General features: G+C 36.5%; 1 protein-coding gene across 2 annotated transcripts in view; it reads right to left on the bottom strand.

Annotated features, from left to right (window-relative positions):
* The window catches only part of ARHGAP15 (Rho GTPase activating protein 15), a 309,490-nt gene that overhangs the window by 97,032 nt on the left and 188,475 nt on the right, over positions 1-23,983 (bottom strand). For both annotated transcript variants that reach the window (XM_072418118.1, XM_072418119.1), the window contains exons 10-11: positions 18,223-18,345; positions 12,749-12,847 (exon numbers count right to left, since the gene is read on the bottom strand). In XM_072418118.1, the coding sequence (XP_072274219.1) occupies positions 12,749-12,847; positions 18,223-18,345 (222 nt within the window). The remainder of the gene's footprint in view (positions 1-12,748; positions 12,848-18,222; positions 18,346-23,983) is intronic.

The following is a 23,983-nucleotide window of genomic DNA, read 5'->3' as shown; positions in this document are numbered from 1 at the left end:
GAAGATGGTATGAACAACGAATTAGTATTCATTCCTTCATTGTTGTTTTCCTTTAACAGTTATTATGTCCTTTCAGAAGTTTTTTGTAAGTCTTTTAGTAGTTTTTTGTACCTGGACCATTTTAAACTCACATCAACCAAGACAGTTGATTCCAAGAGCTTTTCAGATGTTTACGGACAACTTTTTGAAGTTTGGGGGACCTAACTAAATATTTTATACAAATTATATGAAGAAAACTGAACTTGCTGAATGTTTTGGGTTTTGGGCACATTAGATGTGATGGCGCAGTAGTGGAATGCTCCGCCATGTCTTATTACTGTCTTCAGCTTTTGACAACTCATGGGCACCATAGTCATAACAGGCTCAAAAACCATGGATTTTATATATCTGTGAAGGTTATGTGGGAACAATACTAAACGTCAACTTGATTCGAAAAGTGATCTTCAGTGACCTGGCTACTTCACAGCTCTCAATGGTTCCTCCCTCCAACATACACATCATTACTGTGTCCTGTATCTATGGAGATTGACACTCCAGGTTGTGTTAGTTTCACAACACAACACAAGGAACCATTTTTTAGAATAAGAACAATGTTCTTGCTGCAATGGTAGACATCTGCTGGACGTATGCCTTGTCTCTGACATTGCAGTATAGTGGCAGAATCATTTTACAATAAATATATTTTGGTATTAATAACTTGTATTTATATAGTGCCAAAATATTATATATATTAGATATATACGTCACACTTTACAAAAACCATAGTCATATCACTAACTGTCCCTCCAAGGTGCTCACAATCTAATGTCCCTACCATAGCTATTTGTCATTAACACAGTCAAAGGGAAGTTTTGGAGTGGAAGCCAATTAACCTAACTGCATGTTTTTGGGATGAGAAAATCGGAGTACCCAGAAAAAACCCATGCAAACACAGGGAGAACATACAAATTCCTTGCAGATAGTGTCCTGGCCGAGATTCGAATCAGGGACCTAATGCTGTAAAGGCAAGAGTGCTAACCTCTGAGCCAACCAAGCCAAGCATGAACAGACAGCATACATTTTTTAAGATTCGTTTGTTGTCCTCCCTCTACAATGCATTGTAAGAGCGCGTTGAAAAAGCCATAATTTCCATCTATAGGTTGGAATCCTCCACCATCTTTTTCTTCTAAGCATGGCAACTAACAACATACCTGACCCGAACATTGTCAGTATAACTCTGTGCAGTTAACAGAGTTTTTGAATGGTGTGCCTCTACACAGATTAGGAAAGCTGAAGAACCCTGTGGTATACACTTCAGTGTTCTCTTTACTTTGGATGTGGGCCAGGCCAAAGCACTGTCACATGAGGGGACGTTGGGCGTTCCTAAACTTACACAAATACTGACTTTCTGAAGGTTTATATTAAAACAAGATTTTAAGGGTCTTCTATGGTGTGTAATTTGGGCAAGCTAAAAAAAGTACAGTTAAGCATAATTATAAGCTTGTGTTGGGATTGTTATTAAAGTATACCTGTTGATTTCCCTCTATGGGTATATCACATTTTCAGAATGGATCCTCTCAGAGGGATAAACCATAAGAAACTATAACACCCCTTCAAAGAGATTTGCATTGGCTTCAATTTTCTGTGGTACAAGACAGTGACGCTTTTTTTTTGTTTTGCATTAAATTAAAAAAATGTATGACATTGCTGACTTTCTCACTTTGCAGGCTGATTAGCATCTCACAAACTTTTTATACAATATGGACAGGCTCAGAAATATTACTTCAATTATAGTTTGTGTGAGCCGCAGCACTCCTCTTCCAAGAACTTTTCAACTCATGCCAAACCAAACCAATGTAAATTGGAGGATTTGGGCACGGGCTGTGTGACCACATTCTCTTCTCTGGAACGCAGCTATATTATTTTAGAAATACAATTAGGCCAAGTGTAATTTAGAAGAAGGAGCTGTCTTTAAAGGTTCAGAGTTGTGATTCTGTGAACAACTTTCAAACAAAACAACTTTAAAGACACCTTTCCCAAAGAAAAAAAGCCAAAGACTGCAAAATATGAGGGCATTGACATTTAGGGAAGACGGAGGACATGCAGAAAAAGTACATGTATAGCACTTTTTCTAACTGTACCAGACGGTTGTGGAGGAAGTGGTGGTTGGTAGGAAATCTGAATTTTTGCTCTGCATGGTCTAGTACCAACCTGGCAACAGAAGGACAATCTTGTTAAACTAGGTGGATGCAGTTCAAAGGCTCAGATAATAACAACCAGGGACTACAAGTGAAGGCTGTAAAATCTATCCAAACCAACATTTTAATGCTTTATAATAAGGTACCACGAGTGCTTTGGAAAAACAATGATAGAAAACTTTATATAACTAGGACTTGCAGAATTATAAAGTAACAAGCTAAAAATGTAGCTGTATGTGTATATTATTAGTTTTTTTTTTCTTTTTAATGTTGGCCAGGACTTTTAGGTAAATGTGACCACTGCATAAAATACGGATATGCTCATGCATGATTCTACATTTTATACTATCTTTATTTCTTATGAAATACTATATTTTATTTGTAATCTAGCAAGAGGAGCTCTTCACATTTATAGGCTTTATTGAAAACATTTTAGTGTTTATAGAACTTTGTAGGTGTAAGTTGTACTTTACATATACAGGTTAATGACTTTTGTAGCCTTTTTACAGTGACCAATATTGGGACCCTTTACTTCTGTGCTGGTGACAACTCATAATTTTGCCCTTACTTCATGTTACCATCCGAACAGGTAAACAGATGTCAATAATAAATCTAACAAAGGCTCCATCCCTGTTGTAATAAAATTAAAGCATACTTTAAAGGATAACTGTACATATAAAGCACATACATATATGGCTACTATTTGTAGTTAAGATATGTAAATGGAATTCCCTAATTTGGATGTACCAATTGGTAATTTGCTTTGGCTTACTGTATAACCACAGGCACTGGCCCTACTATGTAAACATGCAATAGGATGTGTTCACCTTCAGCTCAAATTAAATCTTGCTCCTATTGATTCTCTTTGGAACCTGCAGCCAGGGGTAGCCTTTGCATCCTATCCAGTAGTGTGCCACTCTTTCATATAAGGTCTAGAGCCAGGATTACAGCATGCCTTGGTAAGTATATATACCTAATGGCCAAGGTTATAGTGGGGCTGGCACGGGTGGGAACGTCGTCCCCTCACTCTTATTTTGCAAAGAATTCTTTTGGTGGTCCGCAGCTCTGGCCAGTCCACCCCCCCGGGGGGACAGGAAAAGGGACCCTGCTTGGGGGGGGGGGCACCAGCCAGAGCCGCAGACCACGTCTCTCACATGGAATTGCAGGCTCAGGGCGGTGGGTGGGTTGTCTCCCTGAACACAACCTGCTCACTCTCCCATCACAGGCTCAGACCTTGGTGGGTTCTGTTATCATAAAATGACTCTGGGGGACGTTTAAGTGACACTTAGGCAGGGTTGTAGTTGGGAGGGCATGTTTATATAACAATGATGCGCATGTGCGCTCGCCCTGGATAGTACCCTGCACCCATGTTCTTTTTTTACAACTGAACCCCTGCTAATGGCACATCCCAGATGGAGAGTTCATTTTACATTTCTTAACTTCTGGTGGGCACAATGGATATTTGCAGTATACTTTAAAATTACAGATATGCTATGTTTAGACTGGCCATGAGGTTAAAGTGGAGTTATCATTTCCTCATGCCAGGGAATCACTGCCTGGAGGAGGCTCTATGTAGCTTCTGTCTTAGGCAGCCCCATAGCAAATGAATGGGGACAGCAGTGAGCAGTACCAGTATGTGATGTGCAGAGACTGGTTAATATTATTATTATTATTAAACAGGATGTATATAGCGCCAACATATAACGCAGCTCTGTACATTAAATAGGGATTGCAAATGACAGAATAATACAGACAGTGATATAGGAGGAGAGGACCCTGCCCTGAAGAGCTTACAATCTATTAGGTGGGGGAATTTCACACACAATAGGAGGGAAGATATGTAGTGGTGGGAAGTACTGATGGTTCTTTAGGAATCAAGGTAGATGTGCAAATAAATGAGCCACATCGGAACACTTGATCCCAAAACAAGTCTAAATCTGCCCTTTCCCTTTGAAGAAAACATAAAGAATATTATAGAGGGTAGTAGATGTTTATAGGGCAAAGACAGGGCTTATTCTATCAATAAAGATAACCCAGACATGATAAATCTATGGTGCTACATGAATCTATCTTTCAAATATGTTTATACATGAATCAACAAATTTATGTTATACTGGACATAGGGATAGCTCCATTTTGTATTCCCACCTTGAATTTTTTTGCTAGCCCCCTAGTCTATTATTTCTTTTAATCTGCCCTACCCAGGCAATATTACAAATATTTGAAGGACATTCCATATCACAATTAATATTTTTCTTTAACTCAAAAGATAAGGGCTTGAGAGAGAGAGCCAATGTATCATTGATTCACATTCAGTATCTCGGCATTAGAATCATTTATGAGGTAAATAACAGGCAGAAAGCTTTGCAAAAAAAAGAATTTTCTTAACCTGGCAAATCCACATGCAAACCTTCAAGAAAAATAAACATGAAATACAATATTGGCTGCACTGTCTAAATGGCTTCTCCTGAACAGATTGCATTTTACACATTGCAACCTTTGCACTAATTAATTTTCAGAGCTAACTGACAACTAATTAGTTTACTCAAATCTAATTTAATGATATCCATACAAGCACTTTAAATATATCCTTTGAATAACTAGGCCACGCAGGGTAGATGAAACCTAATATGATCTTCCCTCCTTTTAATAAATAGCATGGTTTTAGAAAATGACTGCACTTTTTTTTTCATTAGGCTTGATGCGCAATTATTTTTTTCTGCAGAAAGTGATTTAACCAGGTGTTCAAAAAAGGATGAAAACCTGATAACTGGTAATGTGTATAAAAGGAAACACATAATTTAGTGATGGTTCACTTTGAGATATTTTATTTAAAAAAAATACATTTTAATATTTTGTATTTTTACGAATTTAGTACATACAAAGATTTGTAGGTGCTCATCCTAATGGCTGTCACTTTTTCACATCAATCAGAATTGTCAATGAATACAGAGAAATGCAATGGGTTGCTTTTGTATTAATTAATTACAGAGAATGTATTTTGTGAGCTATCGCTCCAAATTTCACAATTTTTGATTAAAATTCATATTTGATTTAGTTTTAAGTCAAGTGTGAATTGCTTTTCAAATATTCTTTATTTCTCCCTTCAGCCAATGTAAGTGTGTGGTTATTTTTAGAAAGGTTTCAGTAAGCTATAGGACTGAATATCTTTTTATAGGCACACAGCTGAATAATTTAAAGAAGAGACTTCCCCAAGCCCAGTTCTTAACATTACACTTAAACCATGTAATCATTCAAACAAATCAATCATTCTTTTCTTTTCTCTGCAAAAAAACTCCCCTGTCTGAAGGTGTTCAACATTGTAATTGTCAAATACAATTACCATATCAAACACAAAAATCCACACATTTATAACCTATTTTAACCTATTTTTATTAATAATAATGAAAATTACAGGAGGTAACCAAACTCTTACAATACATCCATGCATTTGTCAATTTATTTACATTATATAGTTTTAGAATCACACATCTCTGTTTGTTTAGCATGAGAACATTCAAATGTCAGTAGATTTATTTTGATATTGTACTTCCGATGTCTGCCTGTTTGTTTCTGACATTGTCTTGCTTAGATTTCTGGGGAAGGGGGGAGGGTTATATAAGCCTAAGTATCAAAGTACCTAAAGGTCTTTGAATGTTATTATTTCATGCTAAAGGGGGGTATTAAAGAATATTCAGAAGTCACAAAAAGTCATCTGAACGAATTTCTATCTCCAGGCTGTTCTTTTAATTGAGGCAGAACTATCTATCTATCTATCTATCTATCTATCTATCTATCTATCTATCTATATATCTAAGAATGAGGAAGATAAATGAAGGGAGGAAAGGAAAGGAGAGTGGAGAAGAGGACAAAAGAGGTGGAGAGACTGAAGTAAAAGAAACGCAAGCTAGAAAGGATGCAATAATTAAATAAGTGGGGAAGGTAGGAGAAAAGGAAAGGATGAATTGAAAAAATTGGAAATTGTCCAATTAAACAAAAATGAGAGGAAAGGATGATGAGGAAGGGAGGGGTAAGTAGTGGAAAAAAACAAATTAAAAAGTAAAAAAAATAATGTAAATAAAGGTATTTTGTGTTACAAAAGCTGTCTCAAGTTTGAAAATATACAAACCATTAAAACGTCTCAGAATTATTTCCTTACTATCCGGGGACCCTCACCATGAAGTCCCACAAAATAAAAAAAGAACGTAAGTTCCCTGTGCTTCCTACAAATTGTACAGCTGACAAGAAAACATCATAACAAAGTAGTTAAGGTAATAATTTCAGTAATTTGTTTCTTTCAGGTCACTGTAATCTAACCAAAGATAACTAATTGCTCAAAGTAAACATTCCTCTGTGACCACAAAAGGAATCCATTACACAAACATATAATTCACAGTCATTTTCGTGGGCTGTAAACAGTTTGGAATGAGCATAAAAATGGAACAAAAATCAAAGTGAGCATTTAAAAATGAAAAAGTGTTTGCTACGAAAGGTCAGTCCCTTTACTTGGCAAAGCCTGTGCAAAAACCCTGGGAACGAAATGATCGCACAGGCAGCGAGGGGCTTTTCTGGCCAGCAGGCGCTTTGTTTCTTTAAACAGACATCGGAACCTAGAACTGGATCCTGTCAAACAAACGACAGTAAAAAATACATAACAGCTGCTAGGAATTACAGCTGAGAGATAAAGACAGAAGTGCAGAGACCCATCTCAGGGTAGGGACCAATGGCCCCTTTCTTTTCTGGAGGGACGTTATAAGATTCCAGGCTGACATCTCGGGCACAAAATCAGATTTGTGCTTTTGTGTATATCCCACGGCTTCCTTCATAACTTAATATTGCAAAAGAATGTGGATATTTTAAGTTATACATAGTGAAGTGTATAATATATATATATTGAGAGAGAAAAGAGTGCAAGGGAATGCAGCTATTCTAGCTAAGTCATACATAGTAGCCCAGCCCTAACTTTTGGGTAAAGTGGAGTTAAAACCTCTGCCAGGTTATTTTTTTTTTATTGTTGTCTGCATCAACGGAAATGTCAGCAAATGAGGGGAATACCAATTTTAGTTTTCTACAAAACAGTGTTTAGTCATTCCATTATAAAGTATTTTATCACCAAAATGCTTACTTTATATAGAAGGGTAGATATCACACATGCCCAATGAGATTGGCACTGTTTTTCCCATTTACAGTAAGCTACATCAACTGATCTCAGGATCAGGTGGCGTAGGCAGAAGAAGACGGCACCATTTTTTTCCCTTACAGTTCAACATTAAAGTGGACCTAAACTGAAATGTCTTCCTTAAAGGGGTAAACAACCCTTTTATATAAGGTAAAATTACCTTTTTTTTTTTTTGGAAGGGGGGTAAACCCCTTTTACTTTAAAAAACAAGGTTAAAGTCCCTCCCCTACAGAATAGGGGCTCAGAGCCTCTTGGAATACATATGTCATGGATCCCAGAAGGCTTCAGGCTGCTCTTCTGCGCATACCCGATTTTGGGTATGACCAGAAAAAGCTTTTTCTTCATTGGGGGAAAAATGCCGATCTCACACATGCGAGATTGGCACTCTTTTTTCCCATCTACATCACCTGATCTCGCGCCTGCACGGTGCAAGATCAGGTAACATAGGCAGAAGGCCGAAGAAAAGCAAAAACGATGGTGGTGCCTGGCGCTTCCTCTGTGCCATGATAAAGAAGGATATCAGGACAATGCAGGATCCGATCCAGGAAACTTCCGGAGGGATCATCAGATCTGCTAAGGTGAGTAAGTAAAGTATGAGCCCCTATGCACATGTGTGGGACTTACACCCTTTCAGTATGACCAATCAAAATATCTGAAGACCCAAAACCTAGAAGAAGGCCAGGCACTAATAGAGCGAGGAGAACTAAGTTTAGTTTGAAACACAGGTTGTCCCATGATAGTCTATCTTTAATAAATCAGGCCCATTGCCTACCCTTTCTACAATAAAGAACCTGCCTGTTTGCAATTGTTTCACTTTTATTCTGGTTCTGTTTTAATAGCAATGTACTAATTGCACTCAGTAATAAATGTGTATTTGCAAAATACATTTTTTTTTAATTTTCCGTAAATTAAAAAATTTTGTCTTATGATTTTTGAGCTTAAAAAAATAAAACTGACCACAAACAATTATAGATACTCTTTAAGCAAAGTGAATATTATTGACGCTTTCAAACTCATTTACAACCCTATGCAAATGAGAACTTATTCAGACTGAATATGCAAAGATGCAAATGCATTTTATTCACACTTTATCACAATTTGTTGTATCCATAGACAATTGTGTCAGAACCAGTGTACAGTATCATTTGCATAGACAACACATTTGGGCATTTGATGCAAATGTTCTTGAGTGAAGTGAACTGAAAATGTAACATGCAGCCATGTAATCCAGTCTACTGCCACTGATCTCAATGCAACTCCATGACAAAAGCATCTTATTATACAATTAACAGAGTCATCATGTCTTTTTAGTATATATTCATATACCAAAAAAAAAAAAACTGTTAAAATGATATACGTACAATTTGACAACCATACTGCCTATTACATAATTATCCTCTGTTGTATGTGTTCCTGATAGCAAGGTTTGCTTCCTTTTGTTTGCCCCCATGACTGTTATCACTGGGAGGTCTACTTATAAACCATGAATCTGATATTTAGCAAATATTCTTCAATCGATAATCAATAGTCAATAAGCAAATCCGTGCTTTTCAATGACAAAGCTCTAAGATTATAATTTTTGTTTTATTTGGACAGAATTCCTTTCATTTGTTGTTATTTAGGCCAGGTATTGAAGGGACGTCTACCTAGTAGAGTGCAGTTTTTAAAAATTAAAACAGCACTGTTTTTTTTTACTCACTGTACAAAACAAAAAAATGGGATAGACATAGACCTAAAGGAACATGTTTTACTGTCAGTTCTGTTGTTGGTGGCATCTCTTTATTTACTAAGAGAGCAGACATAATACTTATCTACTTTTACAAGTTTGCCCTTTTGCTGGCTGGACCAGCAAGGTGTTGCCCCATTGCCACTGGTGAACCATATTCTGCAACATTTGGCAAGCAACGGTCACTGTGTGCTCTCTTTAGCAAATCTGTTTCATAGGGTGTTGACTAAATGTCACACAACCATAAAGTATAATTTTGTGGATATTATCTTCATCTCAGGTTCACTGACCTGAAACATTGTGCACATCAAGATTTATAATTTTACTGGTTGCATGTTTGTCTATATAGTCCAAGTAGTCAAGTAAAACTATGGATGACAATTCACAAGTATGGTGACTGAAGGAGGCAGCATTACCAGTTTGCAAAATGCAAAATGGTTATTGAATGTCATGCTGTCCACAGCCACCATGTAATGGAGGGCAAACATAGGCATTACCTTAAGGACATAGTGGAGGAATAGTTTCAGCAGGACATTCTTGTATTTTTTTTTTACAAATTTAGGAGCCTGAACCTTCCAAATTAAGTTAGCAATGGAACTCAACTATTTATATTGTGTACCAATGCCTAAAAGCCAAACTCCAAATTGATTTCAAAGAGATATATTCTGTATTTATTAACAAATCTTTAAAATGTTCATTTTTGATGGAAGCATTGTAAGAACTGGGATTTGACCTCTAAAGCCCAAATCAATTTACAGCAGATCCCAAACTAAAAAAGAGATTCCAATCAGTTGTGCTGCAATAACCATATGCTACCAAGGAACTTCCTTTTTGAAGGAGAGAGCAAAATGACAAAGTGATCAGCTTTTTAATCTGCTGCTACTTTACTCACTGTCCAATCACAGGCTAAAAGAGAGTCTCCTGCCTTCAGGACAGAGCAATACTCTAAATATGTGTTATATATTATGTGTATTAAGCTATTTGCTCAAACTTAAATATTTAAACTTGGAATTTCCAACTTTCAAACAGTTGGTAAATTTGCACATTCCATTGATGGGATCAGGACCACAATTACGGCAAACTGCAAGCTGTAAAATGCAAAAAATGGGTGGTCCAACATTTCCTGCTACAGGCCCAAAATTCAGACTCATCACATTTTCTTCCAAACAGTTCCCCATAGAAACAGGTAACTGTATATTTATTAAGCATCTCTATTTTTTGGAGTTCTCTTTTAATACTAAATGCAAATAAAAGCAAACATTTGTGAATCTTGACAAGTCTGTGAAAGTGAGCTAACCGACCCCAGGAATTCCAATTAGCTTCTACCAAAACTGCCATTTAATCCCTTTCTCCCCAGAAGGTTTAATTTTCTCACATCTCTCACATATACATGAAATATTATTTTTAAACAAAGTTTATTCCCATAACTAGAAAGCAACAATTTCCCATGACACTGGGGTGTCCAAGCCGTCTGCTGAGCAAGGTTCTCTACCAGGAAAATTTTAGTTCTCCTGAACCTTAACCTTCCTCAGGCGGTTCTGGCACCTCCACACACTTTCTCTGCAGCAAAAAATGTCATCAGGAGCTTGCATAAATATTAAAGTCAGGCTTCACATGCCCTGGGTCTAGTCCGAGAGCCGCCGCCAAGTTTTTTAGTAACAATGTTTGGAGCAAACAGCATGACAACTACAACAAAACAAACAGAGAAATCCAGAAGTCATTCAGGCTTTTTCAGTAGATTAGAGCGGTTTGTAATCTGCAAGTAACAGTAAGAAGCAGTAACACATAATATCTAACAACTCTAGATTGGTGTGGATATGCTAAACTGAAATCTGATTGGCGGTTATGGGTATTAATTTTGAACATCTTCAATTCAGACAGAGAAGTTCAAAGGAATCGAAAAGTACATTGAAAACTCCAGCACAATGTATGGACAATTGGCTATACATATGGATGAACCATGGAATTTTAGAGTGGTTGTTCCAGTATCCTTGGCCTTTTCAGAATCCTGACGAGGCAATCCTTCCCTTGCCAATGGAAAGCTAACATTGCCACCTGTAAACATGGAGAATAGCTTCTGGACACAACTTCAGGTTATGTTCTTCTATAGAAGTTAGGTTCTGTAGTGGCTTGGCTAAAAAAACAATCCTGGCTCGTCAAAATAATGACAGCTGTAATATCAGCTTACTATGGGAGTTGTGGGACATTTTAGGATCTTCAGGTCATTGAACATTGAAAGGTCATGATCCACTCCAGCCAAGAACTATCTAGGCTCTCCAATCAGTAGACCTAGGGCTGATTGCTGAAGTATATACCTGATCCAATAGGGATATGGGGTGCAGGTTTGTGTGATGGGGGGAATTTGGACTTCTACAGCAAGATTATCTTCTTAGGGTGTTCTTCTCTACATCATTCTGGCAATGAACAGACTTTTCTACTCAGGCTAAAACTTTTCACGTTTTTGGATTTGATGCACTTGAATTATTTTAAGCCAATTTTAACCAAGGGATTTCATTAAAGAATGATTCTACCCAAAATTCACCCAACTTGTATTCAAAATTTTCATGTCTATTAGATATATTTATGGAATTAAATTAGAATTAATTGTGTGAATCATTATTAAAAGTTGATTTACACATTTTCTAATTGAATTTTGGGAAACAATGTGAAAAATGTATTTTGAGTAAAAGTTGGATGACAGTTAAGTAAAAAGTTTAATAAATAGAACCATAAATTTCAATTGGACTTTAATATGGCTATCATTAAACTTTCCCGTTCTGGTGTCACAAGTGTTAAAAGGTGTGAAATGTGTTCTAACTAAATATCATTATATGAATGCTCAAAGATTTGGCAATGCCTTTTACTTGCTGCTGCGGATTAAAATATATATAAAAATAATGTTATAATAAAATGAAAACAGCAATTTTCTAGGCATGCCATCCTTTCATTGCTACGCTTCATTTATCATAAATAGCATCATGCACTTCTTAAAAAATGTTTGCTCTGCAGTAAATAAATGCTTCTCCTACTTTAATTCCTCTTTTATGGCAATGTGTAATCATGTTTAGTAACAATAATTATGGTCAAGTTATTAATAATGTACCATTAGCAATTTATTCGCATTTCAGCAACCGTAGGAATATATCTGAGCTATTTTTTGTCATAAAGTGCTGCCCTACTCATCACACGCATGGAAACTACCAACTACAGGGACATCCATATTGGCTGTTAGTTTAGAATTCATGGAACTGCATCTTATTAAAGAGAACCTGTTACATTTAGTGTGGCAGCAGAATGACGCAACAGGCACTGAAGGGTGTAACAATACACAGAATAGGAGCCTGGTTCTCCAGAGTGCCACTTAAAGTGAAAAGGGCAGTTCCTTAAAACAGAAGAGGTACCTCCTAATGGAACTCACTGCATGCTATGGATCCTTTCTCTAACCCGTTCATTGCTGTTGAGCCATTTCTGCAGTGACATAGGGGTTGGAGGAAAGAAGAAGTGTGTAGTTGATGAAGGAGACACATGCAGCAAGATTGCTGAGTACATTTCCTTTTTTCTTGCAGGGAGTAACCTTTTATTAAACAAAAATAAGGTCTTTTTGGCTCATTGGCTAAACTGGACTATCCAGTAAAAAGCCACTTGTTGCCATCTGTTTTCACGTACCTCTCTTCTCCACGGCTTCTATACAGGTTCGCACAAAGTGAGGAACGGTGGAGTTCTCGCGTCTGCAGAGTGTTGCCAGGTGACATCCAAACACTTGATCTGTGCAGAGGAGAGACAAGTTGACATGTGAGGTATAAAACTCAAGGAAGTGTGTAGCATAAAATAAATAATTCCCATTATTATAATTATTACAATTATTTGATACATACATTGGGGATGGATGACATGCTGCATGCGGTATTATTATTTATAAATTGTCAATACTGTTGGCTTGGCATATTCTAAATGATTTTGTTTTTTGTTAACAGGGGCATTTCAGCAAATTACATAATTGCTAATCATTGCTTTGATTCCATCATCACTCACTGATTGGAAGAGAATGGGGCAGTATTTGAGACAGTCTGGCCTAATTTTCTTGCAGTAGGGAGAGAGGATGCAGAGGTTTGACCCCATCATTGTGCTGCTGCTCCTTTGTTATCCAGTCACAGGCTGGATGGCTCACCAGGGATTAGAAGACTGGATAATCACAATCACTTAATCCTTTGGAAGTTAAAGCTGTTCACACAAATTTATATGAAATATATATCTGGCCTTTAGCCCAGACTTAAGCTTTTAAGAGACAACATTGCCCATTCTCTCCAAAGTGGCATTGTCCTATTAGCCAAGACCAAAGCAAGATATACCCATCCATCAGCTCCCTCGCTGCTTCCGCACTCCATCTCATCCCTCACTCCACTGTCTTTTTCGACCATTTTATCACTGTGGCTTGTGAAAAAATGAACTTCTTACAATGGTGGCTAGAATACCAGATTTATAAACAACTAAAAACATTATTGACATGCAGCTGCCTCTACCAAGAAGTTTTGGTCCCAGAACTATGAAGGCACCATCAAATGGGAGATCAAAGAGGCACAAATGGAGGAACCCCTAGCAACTTCTAGAGAAACCCAAAAGAACCCTGGTTGAGAACAGCAGATCTAATACCTTATCTCCCCCATTTGTTCTTTTGCAATAATAGATTGTAATTTATGAGAAGTAGAATTGTGGCAATAGCAACATATGACAACCAATCATCTTTTTTTATTTAGTGTCCCAACCAATATAAAAAAAAACTGAATGATAGCTGTGTTCAAAATCCCCAGTTCTTCTCCCCATAGTTTCTGCTGTACTCATACTCATAGTATATCAACCCCTTAGACTGTCATCATGCTACTCTGTGTGTAAAATAGCCTTGCTCAGCACATGCAAATTAAATAAATAAAAATGATAACTCTATAATCATTTCCTCGTTAGCCATGTTTGCAAGACTTCTACCTGCTCTCCGTGGCCTCCCTCTGCTAGTGAACTGGTTAATTTCGTATCTTAACATAGTAATTATTCATAAACACCTCTCGCTTGCATGTCAAGATGTGGAAATACATGCTAATTAAATCTAATATAAGTCTCAGACACATCACTGGCTCTCTTGTCATGTTTCCTAAATTAATGTTTTTCAATAAAGCGGGTGTAGGTGAGAAGTTGGCGATTCCTGTTTGTTGCTATTTTTAATGACATGTCACCCACTATGAAAGATGTATGATGCGACTGCGTCCCCACCTGCTAATTGTGTAATCACATTTAAATAATGAATTGCAGTTTAGCGTGAGATGATTTCTTGCTGGTGTCTTTCGGTTCGACATGTTGCCCATCTTCAAGTACATCGGTACATCAGGTGAGATCTCACCAATTTCAAATGAGCGCCTTCATGTGCTTTGCTTCGTCATATTTTGACAAATTATGGAAAGGTGGTTGTAATGTTATTTGTATTGGTTTCTCCATAAATATGTCAAATGGTTTTAAAGCATTGTTAAGGTGAAGGGGTTAATGGATGTGATGTTTTCAATGATTGCATCTGAGGTGATGATGTCATAATCATGGTGAACAGAGGGAGGGGGTAAATTGGTAGAGTTGGAGTAAGAAACAGACTGTGATTGGACAAGCCAGTGGTTTAAATGTGAACATTTTCAGTAAATAAAATGTTGATCCTAATGGAGCTCTGGTCAAATGTTAAACTGTTTTAGGTAGACCAGATAAGTTTAACATTCTCTGTTAGGTTACGTTGTTGCTGTCTGTGTCCCCATTAGAGAGACCTGACCTGTTCTGTTCTGTTGACCCATGTGCTAATTCTTCTAGCTGTGCTTCCTGTCCTGTTTCACTAAAGAAGAGTATTTGTCAAATGAAAAGTGAGAATAAAATGGAGAATCTTCTGTGTTCATGTGTTTCAATGCCAGTGTAAATGAAAGTTACCTGGCAATGTTTTTATTAAGAAAATAAATGACTCAAATAAAAAAGGGGTCAGCATTGTAAGCCAATTAGGCTCTATGGTGCTGTCAGTCTTACAGTGGAGGGCTATTAAAAGGAGGAGAAAAGAGCACACAATTGGCCCATGTGTTCATTACCTTTTACTGACCAATCAGCAAGTTACATGGGAGATGTAATTTTACTGTTGTTAAAAAAATCACCTGGCTGTAAAATCCTACAGTGTTCTCCTGGATCATAAAATTGGCTGAACAGTATTACAAAAATCTATGTAAGTAGGAACATTTTATATGTATGATAAATATTTAGAATGTGTATAGACCTTAATGTTTCATGTCCTGGTGATTGTTGAAACCGAGACACGTATTGGTAAGAAATATAATATTTTACAGTTGTTGCCTGTATAGTAAGTAGAGAAAAACTGATCTGGTCATAGCTTAAAAAAATAGGATTTTTCTGGCTTACTTCTTGTTGTGTGTCTGGACTATGAAGTAACTGAAAATATCCTCAACAAGACAAATATATAAAAAAACAAAATAATACACAATAATTAAAAAACAATATTTGCTCCTGTGGGTTTGGAGGTAATTTGAGGTTCTAAGCATGCAGCTTGTATCTATAGAAAGTTCTAAAGGAAGAATAGAGTGTTGCACCTAAAAAAAAAAAAATCATAAATAAAATATAATTTTTCATCTGATGTGTTCCATGCTTGTGTCTAATGCATTTGGGGGGCAAAGAGCACTTCATCCAAAGAGTAGCCATTTTACCAAGGTTATGGGGGAGATTGCACCAAGAGAGTAAATGGAACAGAAAATAAATTTTATAGTATGAATAGACATGTTCTACAGCAGAGAATGTGTTTATACTACATTCAATTACCTATAACCTTAATCAGTATTTTTAGCCTTAATTAAGGGACCACTCTTTGCCCCCTGGAGCATGTTGGATACTAGTACAAAACTGTTATAATTTATTAAATGTTATAATTTTGAGTGGGCAAGTTTTAAACATTCCCTTTTCTATTCACAACTAATACAAAAAAACTTGGCTACAGTTACATTTTAATAGACTTAGGGATAACAACTTTGGTTTCATCATTGCCCCAAAAAAGCAGAGAGATCATCAGAGAAACTCAACTTAAGACTTTCTCAGCAAACTGGATTCTTTGGGGCTTCCTAACAAAATAGCTCATCATTAAAATACACACACATGGATTGAAAGGAAATACAATTCATTAAGGAAGCAATAGTTCCCATGTAATATGACCATTTCACAGAACTCAGGAGAAGGAATACGAGTCCCGTGCCCATGTTCCATGAGCTTCATTCTTTCATCTGCTATCAATTTAAAAACAGTGAAACTCCCACACCAAGTTCAGCTAAACGGTCCATTTTAATATCTTAGGGCATCTGCAGCATTTTCTGGAATTGGCTAAAAGAATTGGATTTGCACTATAAATCTACATGAGATCTGTACACCATGCATCAAGCAAAAGACAGAACGTCAATAAGAAACTTACAAAAACACCATCATTTTTTAGCCTGGACAATATATTTACACATTACTTATCTTTTACATAAAATCTATTCTAAACACAACAGTTTCCTTTGTAAATATTTACCCCTATTTAAAAGTTAAATGCGGATCTGAGTTGAATGTTAAAAACTGCGATGAACTATGAACGAATCACAAGAGGAAAAAAAACTTTTACATGCCTTAAAAAGACCATAAATCATTTTTCACAAATCATTTAGTTGGGTAATTAATATATAATATTTGATATTAAATTTTTCTTCACTTAAAAACCCTAAATAGGTTTCCCTACTCCTCTTTTATATACAATGCCCCTTTAGAGAACACAAATGTAGTGCTAACCCAGGTCCCGCTGTGGGTATTCGTCACCTCCCCTATTTTGTACAAAGAGCACAACTAGGATGGCAGATCGTAAAGTAATATACATGTTCAAAACTTTTAAACAGGTTAACAATTCTTGCTTTAAAAGTTTTAAAAAGCAATGAGGTAGGGGACTTAAAAAATTAAAATACTTAGGAGGAATTTGGTTCTCACAGGGAGGTACTACTACTGAATTCTCAATCCTTATAGTATATGAATTCTGTTATGTTCCATCAATGAAAACACAATTGGGTCTTTAAAACATTTTGCCCTAAAATGGCGAACAACACTAAAAAAAGGGGAGTTTTTAATATATTACCAGGCATTTTATATTCTCCAGAGCAATACAAATATGCATTTGTAATTATCAGATTCAGTAAAATTTATTGTATTTGCATTTGTATAGTGTGCATGGTTGGCACTGTGCCATAGCTATCTTTGATTTACTATATACTGGGTAATGAACCCAGAAAAAAATATGCCTGTCAGGACCGTCAGGAAATCCAGCATGCTTTAGCTAGGAGGTGCTCTAACATGGTAGGCTTCAAACGCACCTCGGGTAAATACAAGAGAGTGTATGGAGAAAATACAGACAGAACCACACCCCAAGTTTAGACGTTCAAAAGCAGTTTTTTAATCATAAAAGTCTATAGAAAACAAGCCAACACATTTTAAAGGCTACAATGACCCCCACACACTTCACCCGGGCCTGGTCATGGTTTAAAAAGATTGATGGACATGTATACAGTTATTACAGGGTGATTGAGTGTAGGAGTTGCTTTATTTGGTTTCTCCCAAAGGGCTTTGACAGCTGATGAAGGGTAAAAGTTGTACTTTTGTGATGTTGGGTGCCTTTCTTTGACAAACAGAATACCTTCCCTTGGTATCAGAATCCCCACCTCCTGCCACTTTCTAACTTAGTGTAGAGAGGATATGGCATTACTTTTGTTTAAAATTGTATTGAATGGAAGAACACTAGGCTGCAGGGGGCAGATCTCTATATCTGGGTTGGGGAACTCAACGGTGTAAAAGGAAGTTCAGCTCACAGCAATGAATATGACACTAGAAGTAATGAGAAATCCCATTTGCTACAATGAACACTTGACAGAGATGTTAAAATTTCTGTCAAATAATGCAAGCTCCAAATATTAGGAAATCTATCAGGCCTAATTCTGCCTTTTTGGGTATTGGCACTGCTACAGTCTACTCAAAAATAACTTTTTTACCAGTTCAGTGCTGTGATCATTTCTTTCATGCAGTATTGAGAACAGACAACCCAATACCTTTAATGATTCCTTTGTCCTGTAAAGTCTTCAGTGATGGACGTCGGGAAATAAACTTCTTTAGTCGGGTTTTAACACGGCTTTTGTCAGATGTGTCTGAAGCACTGTAGTTTAATCTAAATACTGGAAACCAAAGAAGATGGAAAATTTTGTTACAATTTTTTTAAGATAATAGAACACATTCAGGTTGTTTATTCGTACACTTGTTTATGAAAAAGCATTTGCTTGCTGACAAAAAAGATACAACATGGTAGATAGTCATAAACAATCAGACATCCCAAAATGGAAATTTCACTTTAGGTAGATGTGCAAGGACACAAAGGGCCTGATTTATTAAAGCTCTCCAAAACTGAAGAGGATACACTCATCAGTGAAGCAGGGTGATCAAGCAAACCGAGAATGGATTTCTCCAAGGTAATTTGCTATTTGCTTGCAAATGTTTTGACCTAGATCAATTCCAGGTTTTCTGGATCACCCAGCTTTACTGATGAAAATGTATCCCCTCCGGCTTTGGAGAGCTTTATTAAATCAGGACCATTGCTTCTAAATGTCACTGATTTGGATCCGAACTCCTTTTTATTTGGTGATGTATTTAGTTATTGATAGCGTTGACGTCTTCTGGAGCATGTTACAAAGTTCATATTCATGGTATTGTAATAGAGTAGCTCAAAAGTTATCATTTCTGACATAGTTAAAAGTCACTATTATAGTCTGGGGACAATTTTGAAGGGGAGACTAAATATTCTACCAGTGTGTTTTTGGGATATGGGAAGAATACCATCCAGACATGGCGAAAACATATAAATTCTACGAAGGATGACCTTGGAAACTACAGGGTGAATGTGCGAAACACTGAGCCACCGTGCTGACCACATATATAATATATTATTTACCTGCTAAATGCATTATATTATTTAAAACTTTTTATCTAGCCTTCATATTTTGTATTTGTTTTTTAATGATGAAATATAAATATATATATACAACATTATATATAAACTTAGGTGACTATTTTTGACAATGTTGTATAGTCTCTGAAACTATGTTAGGAGCATGACCATTGCTTACATACTTTCTGTTGAAAGGTGTCCCTGTTTCCTATCTTAGAAAGTTAGGAGGTGCAAAATGATGACAGAATGACAATACACTTCCTTTTTGTTAGCAGCAGAAGGGTAAGAAAAGGATTCTCCTCTGCAGGGGAGGTTTGCTGCTTCATGTCACTGGAGATGTAAAGGAAGCCATTGGGAGGTTTAACCAAGCAGCATCTACAGAAAAGTGAACTACAATTTTTATATGACATTACTTAAAAGCAACAGAGGAATGGGAGTTGTATCAAAGAGCAAAAAAATTCCTTACCAGAACTTTTTTACTTTTTACAAAAATTCAGATACATTATGTTGTGGCAGTTCATTGTAAGGTCATTGTCAATATTTTTTTACTTGCTTTAGAACTTCTTCTTTTCCTTTTTAGGTTCAAATCCTAGTACATTCCTTCTATAATTGAAATTGAAAATTGTCTGATCGTTCTTGAGTGTTTCCAGTGACTGTTGAATGAACTAACATTGTATGGATAATGCTATTTTGTTCCACAGAGAGTATATTGAAAGGAGACATGCTGTATCTTCTCTATTAGGAAACAACAGCAGTTCCTTCCTGTTGTTTAGTGATCCAGCAGGACAGATCACTCACTAAACAGCATTTAGATTTTATAAAAAATATATTTTATTTATTTATTTTATGTTTTTACTATATGTATGTATATATATATATATATATATATATATATATATGTATAACAAAAATACAAAAAAAGGTGAATTCTAAGTAATTTCAAAAGGCAAAGGGGCCATCGTCTGTACCCGCTGCATTGAAGGACTTTCCTGCCCACAATTTTTCATTGTTAGGGTTAGTCAGTTTTGCTTTGGGCAGAGCAGGATGAACTCCAGATATGGAGGCACCACCATTACCCAAAGGACTTAAGAATAGAGACAGCCTTTTATGTTGGCACCATAGATACAATGAATGTTGTAGTGTAAGGACGTATCAGCAGGAAAAGGTATATTACAGGAAAAATTATGAAAAAAAAAATTTGAAGACTGAAGTTATACTATAATAAACATTAGTTCTAGCTGTGTCATCCTGGTGTCATGATAGAGACATTGCTAGTTATTACTTTGATTATTCTTAGAGTTTTGTTATATAGTTATATGGATAATATTTAGAGGAAGCTTTTGTAACCTTATGAACCATTTTAAGGATATTTTCCCCCTAAAAGCCACCAAACCACCTTAATTGCTCTTTCCCTATGAAATCCCAAACTATTTGGAGTTTCACCAAAGACAAAGCAAAACTTTCAGTTCCACTTATTCTCCAAAAAGCTTCAGGAGTTTCAGGCCACAGAAATCCACCCGCAATAGAACCATCAAATATGATCCTTTAATTCCAGTTTAAAAATGCACAGCGATATGTTCTTCTCACATACTTGCAGGTATTTAAATAAACAGCCTAAATTAACTCATTGCACTCCTGAGAGACAAGGCGAAGCAGTATCTTGACCGAGCTGATTTTCATGTACATTAGCCAATTATTTCTCAAGTATCTGGGGGATGTTTGGATTTGCAGCCTTGGACGTATGACTTTATAATCCAAACTTCTAACACACTTTGTGCCTCGCTGATATCAAGGGAGCTAAACTTGCCAAATTGTTCATTTAAAGTAAATAAAAGATAGCCAATTAAGGAAAGTAAAATATAAACACATGCCCATGATAATAAGAGGAGCATTCTCCTGTCGTTTTACTACTGAATTTAATAGAACGCGTCTTCTTTTTCCCACAACACCAGCTGACCTTACAGATACTTCTCCTGAACTTGTAATCGCTTGCAAAAAAAAAAGGCACTTCTACTGGAAATTGCAGGAAGCAAATATTATAATATCTTCCCAGCTAGAACAAAGGCTACAGTTGTCACCATTTTTCATTAAACTGGGCAGTAGTAAATGCTGATGAAGAAATTATTGGCTACAAAATCTAACAATGTTCTTTGTGCCAATTTTGCTCGATTTTCTCAGGTCTTTTTTCAAAGATTTGTCTCTCTGTATAATATCTGCTATTGTCTGCTCATATCCTGTCATCTAGTCTTGGGGCCCATTTAGGTTGTTCCAATATGTTGTGGTATACTGAAGTACATTGCGTTATGGCAGCCTAGATTGTAATCTCTCCTGGGCAGGATCTTGTCTTCCTCCTGTGTCACTGTATCTGTCTGTCATTTGCCATCCCTAGTTATTGTACAGCGCTGCTTAATACCTTGGCGCTATATAAATCCTGTTTATTAATAATAATAATAATAATAATAATAATAATAATAATAATAATATTATTAATGGCTGTTAATGCATCACAATGCCTATTTTAATAGGTTTGCCCCATTTTACAGCACCTTAAAATGATGAAATGGTTCAGACCTGCGTGTTGTGATGTGCTGAATAGGTGCAGTCGCGTGTCAATCAAAATAATTGACAATGTAATGCAGAAAGCTTCATGCATTGCTGCTACATCTGGTACATTTTAATGTGCATTACAAAACAAAACACTTTAAACAGTTTAAATAGTTTCCAAAGTTTACTTTGTTATGGCCATTATGGGCAATAGCCCCCCATTGCCCATCGACCCTTGTCTATACTCACAATATGAAATACTTGGTGGTTACAGATATGGGTGAGCTTTTGACTCCCTTGCCCTACATTTTACGATGTATCAAAGATGCCAGGGTCTAATACTGTTGCATGTAGTCCTTAGCCATTTGTAAGCTTTGAGCAAATTACTTGGAGCTCATTATTTCCAATTATTATTGGTTAAGCTAACACATTACTTTGCCATGTGTGAGTAAAGTACTGGTCAGTTTCAAAGATAAATCAAAAGTATAGAAGTCAAGCCATGGAGGATTGATGAATGACCGCCATTCACTCCTATGGATGAGAGTACAGTAGGGTGTCACTTGCTTATCGTCTCCTGTGTATAAAGTGCTTGTTCATTCACTGGAAACAATCATGAAAGATTGTTTTCAACAACAATTCTCAGATGTCAATCACACATACAAGGCTCAAGAGGATCTATTTTACTGTAGGTGGCAATCAGTATCTCCCTATTGTCATTATCTCATTCTCATCAGAGGAACGTTGAGGCTTCCATTACTGCATCACTTTTCTGATAATACCAGTTGTTTGGCCGTCATCCTGCCCCATCAGATTTTATATTTCAATCACCACCAGGGAACAAACATTTTTTAATTTTAAAAATCAACATAAACTACAACAAGTTGATGTCTACATTCATTTTTGAATAGTTTTAGGTCTACAGCTTTCATTAAACTTTGGTACCTATTGGTCCTGTTCTAAAGGTTCCTATTTGGGCACCTAAATCTCCACCTCTGTTGTCACAGTGGCTACTGTGTCAAAGAGTACAAGTAGTCACCATCAGAAGATCCACCCTGATGAATGTCATGCAACCATCACTGGAGTGCTCATGTAGACTGATGGAGGCTGCAGGCAGTCAGCAGCACTGAGGTGCAACAAAGGATGAAAAAAAGGTAAAACATATATTTTATTAAAAAAAAAAAGATCACTTAGTATACACATTTCAAACTTAAACCACTCCAGTGAGGGTTTACATATATTTTTTTGAGGACAGCAGATAAAATCTCGTTGCTAGTCCATGCATCTCTCAGCACTGAGCGAGTTTCCCATTACTAAACCATATTATTCAGAATCAAAATGAATACGAGGTGTTCTTATCAACTCCTATTCAATTACTCATGGGAGAATTCGGGCCTTTTCCTGACTTTATTTCGCTCTCAGTTTATATAAAATACATTTGTATATTATCCCATGGGCTTACCTATAATTAATTCCTGCCAGTGTACATTTGAGCACTTTTAACATGTGTTGAAAGCATTGGTTTTTTTGGACGAACTATCCATTAACGACTTTCTGAACTGTAACAATGGTTATTGACAGAAGCTGTCAGACTAAAGTACTATTGATTGTTTCACATCATGTGTATAGCAAAACCAATTTCTTCCTAGTGAATCTTCCTAACTGAAATACATTAGAACAGACTTCCTATCAGTTTATCATAACTGCCAAAATTATGGAATAGAACGCATTCAGAAAAAAAAAAGATAGTGACAAATGTGTAAAATTAAAAGAAGGGATGGCTTAAAGGAAAACTCTATCTTTAAAACCCAATTCTAGTAATCTATTTAACCAACTGTTGTTCTTTTATGTAATCAATTGTCAAATCAGACAGTCAACTTGATTCTGCTTTAGGGTGAGCTGCCACAGACCAAGTGAATACTGAAGTCAGGCTTATAATATGATTGCCTCCATTGTAATGGAGGGAGGAGGAAGTACCTCTTGTAGGCCAACATGAATAACAGAGAGCTTATAGTCAGCAATGGCACTGACTCTACAGAAACCCACAGTTAGGACAACCTTAGTTCCATCTTAAGCTTTCAATTTGAAGGCTAATATTGGTTATTGACAAACACCCACATACAGCATGTAATAGCTACCTATTTAAAAAGAAGTAAGAACATTTAGGTGTATTTTTAGGCAAACCTAGTTTTCTAGTATGGATAGACTGGAGAATGTATAGTCCAGCTATTCTCAATAGGCTTCCTCAAGAGGTTGCTGGGGGTTCCTGGAGCTGTGGCTGATTGAACCCCCATCTGATGGTGCTTACTTAAACTTGGTATCAACTTAGA

Source organism: Pyxicephalus adspersus, chromosome 7 (genome assembly GCF_032062135.1).
Source record: "Pyxicephalus adspersus chromosome 7, UCB_Pads_2.0, whole genome shotgun sequence".
NCBI classification, from domain to species: Eukaryota; Metazoa; Chordata; class Amphibia; order Anura; family Pyxicephalidae; genus Pyxicephalus; species Pyxicephalus adspersus.
Note: the sequence above shows the minus strand (reverse complement) of the source record. Positions and strands in the feature narration are given on the sequence as shown.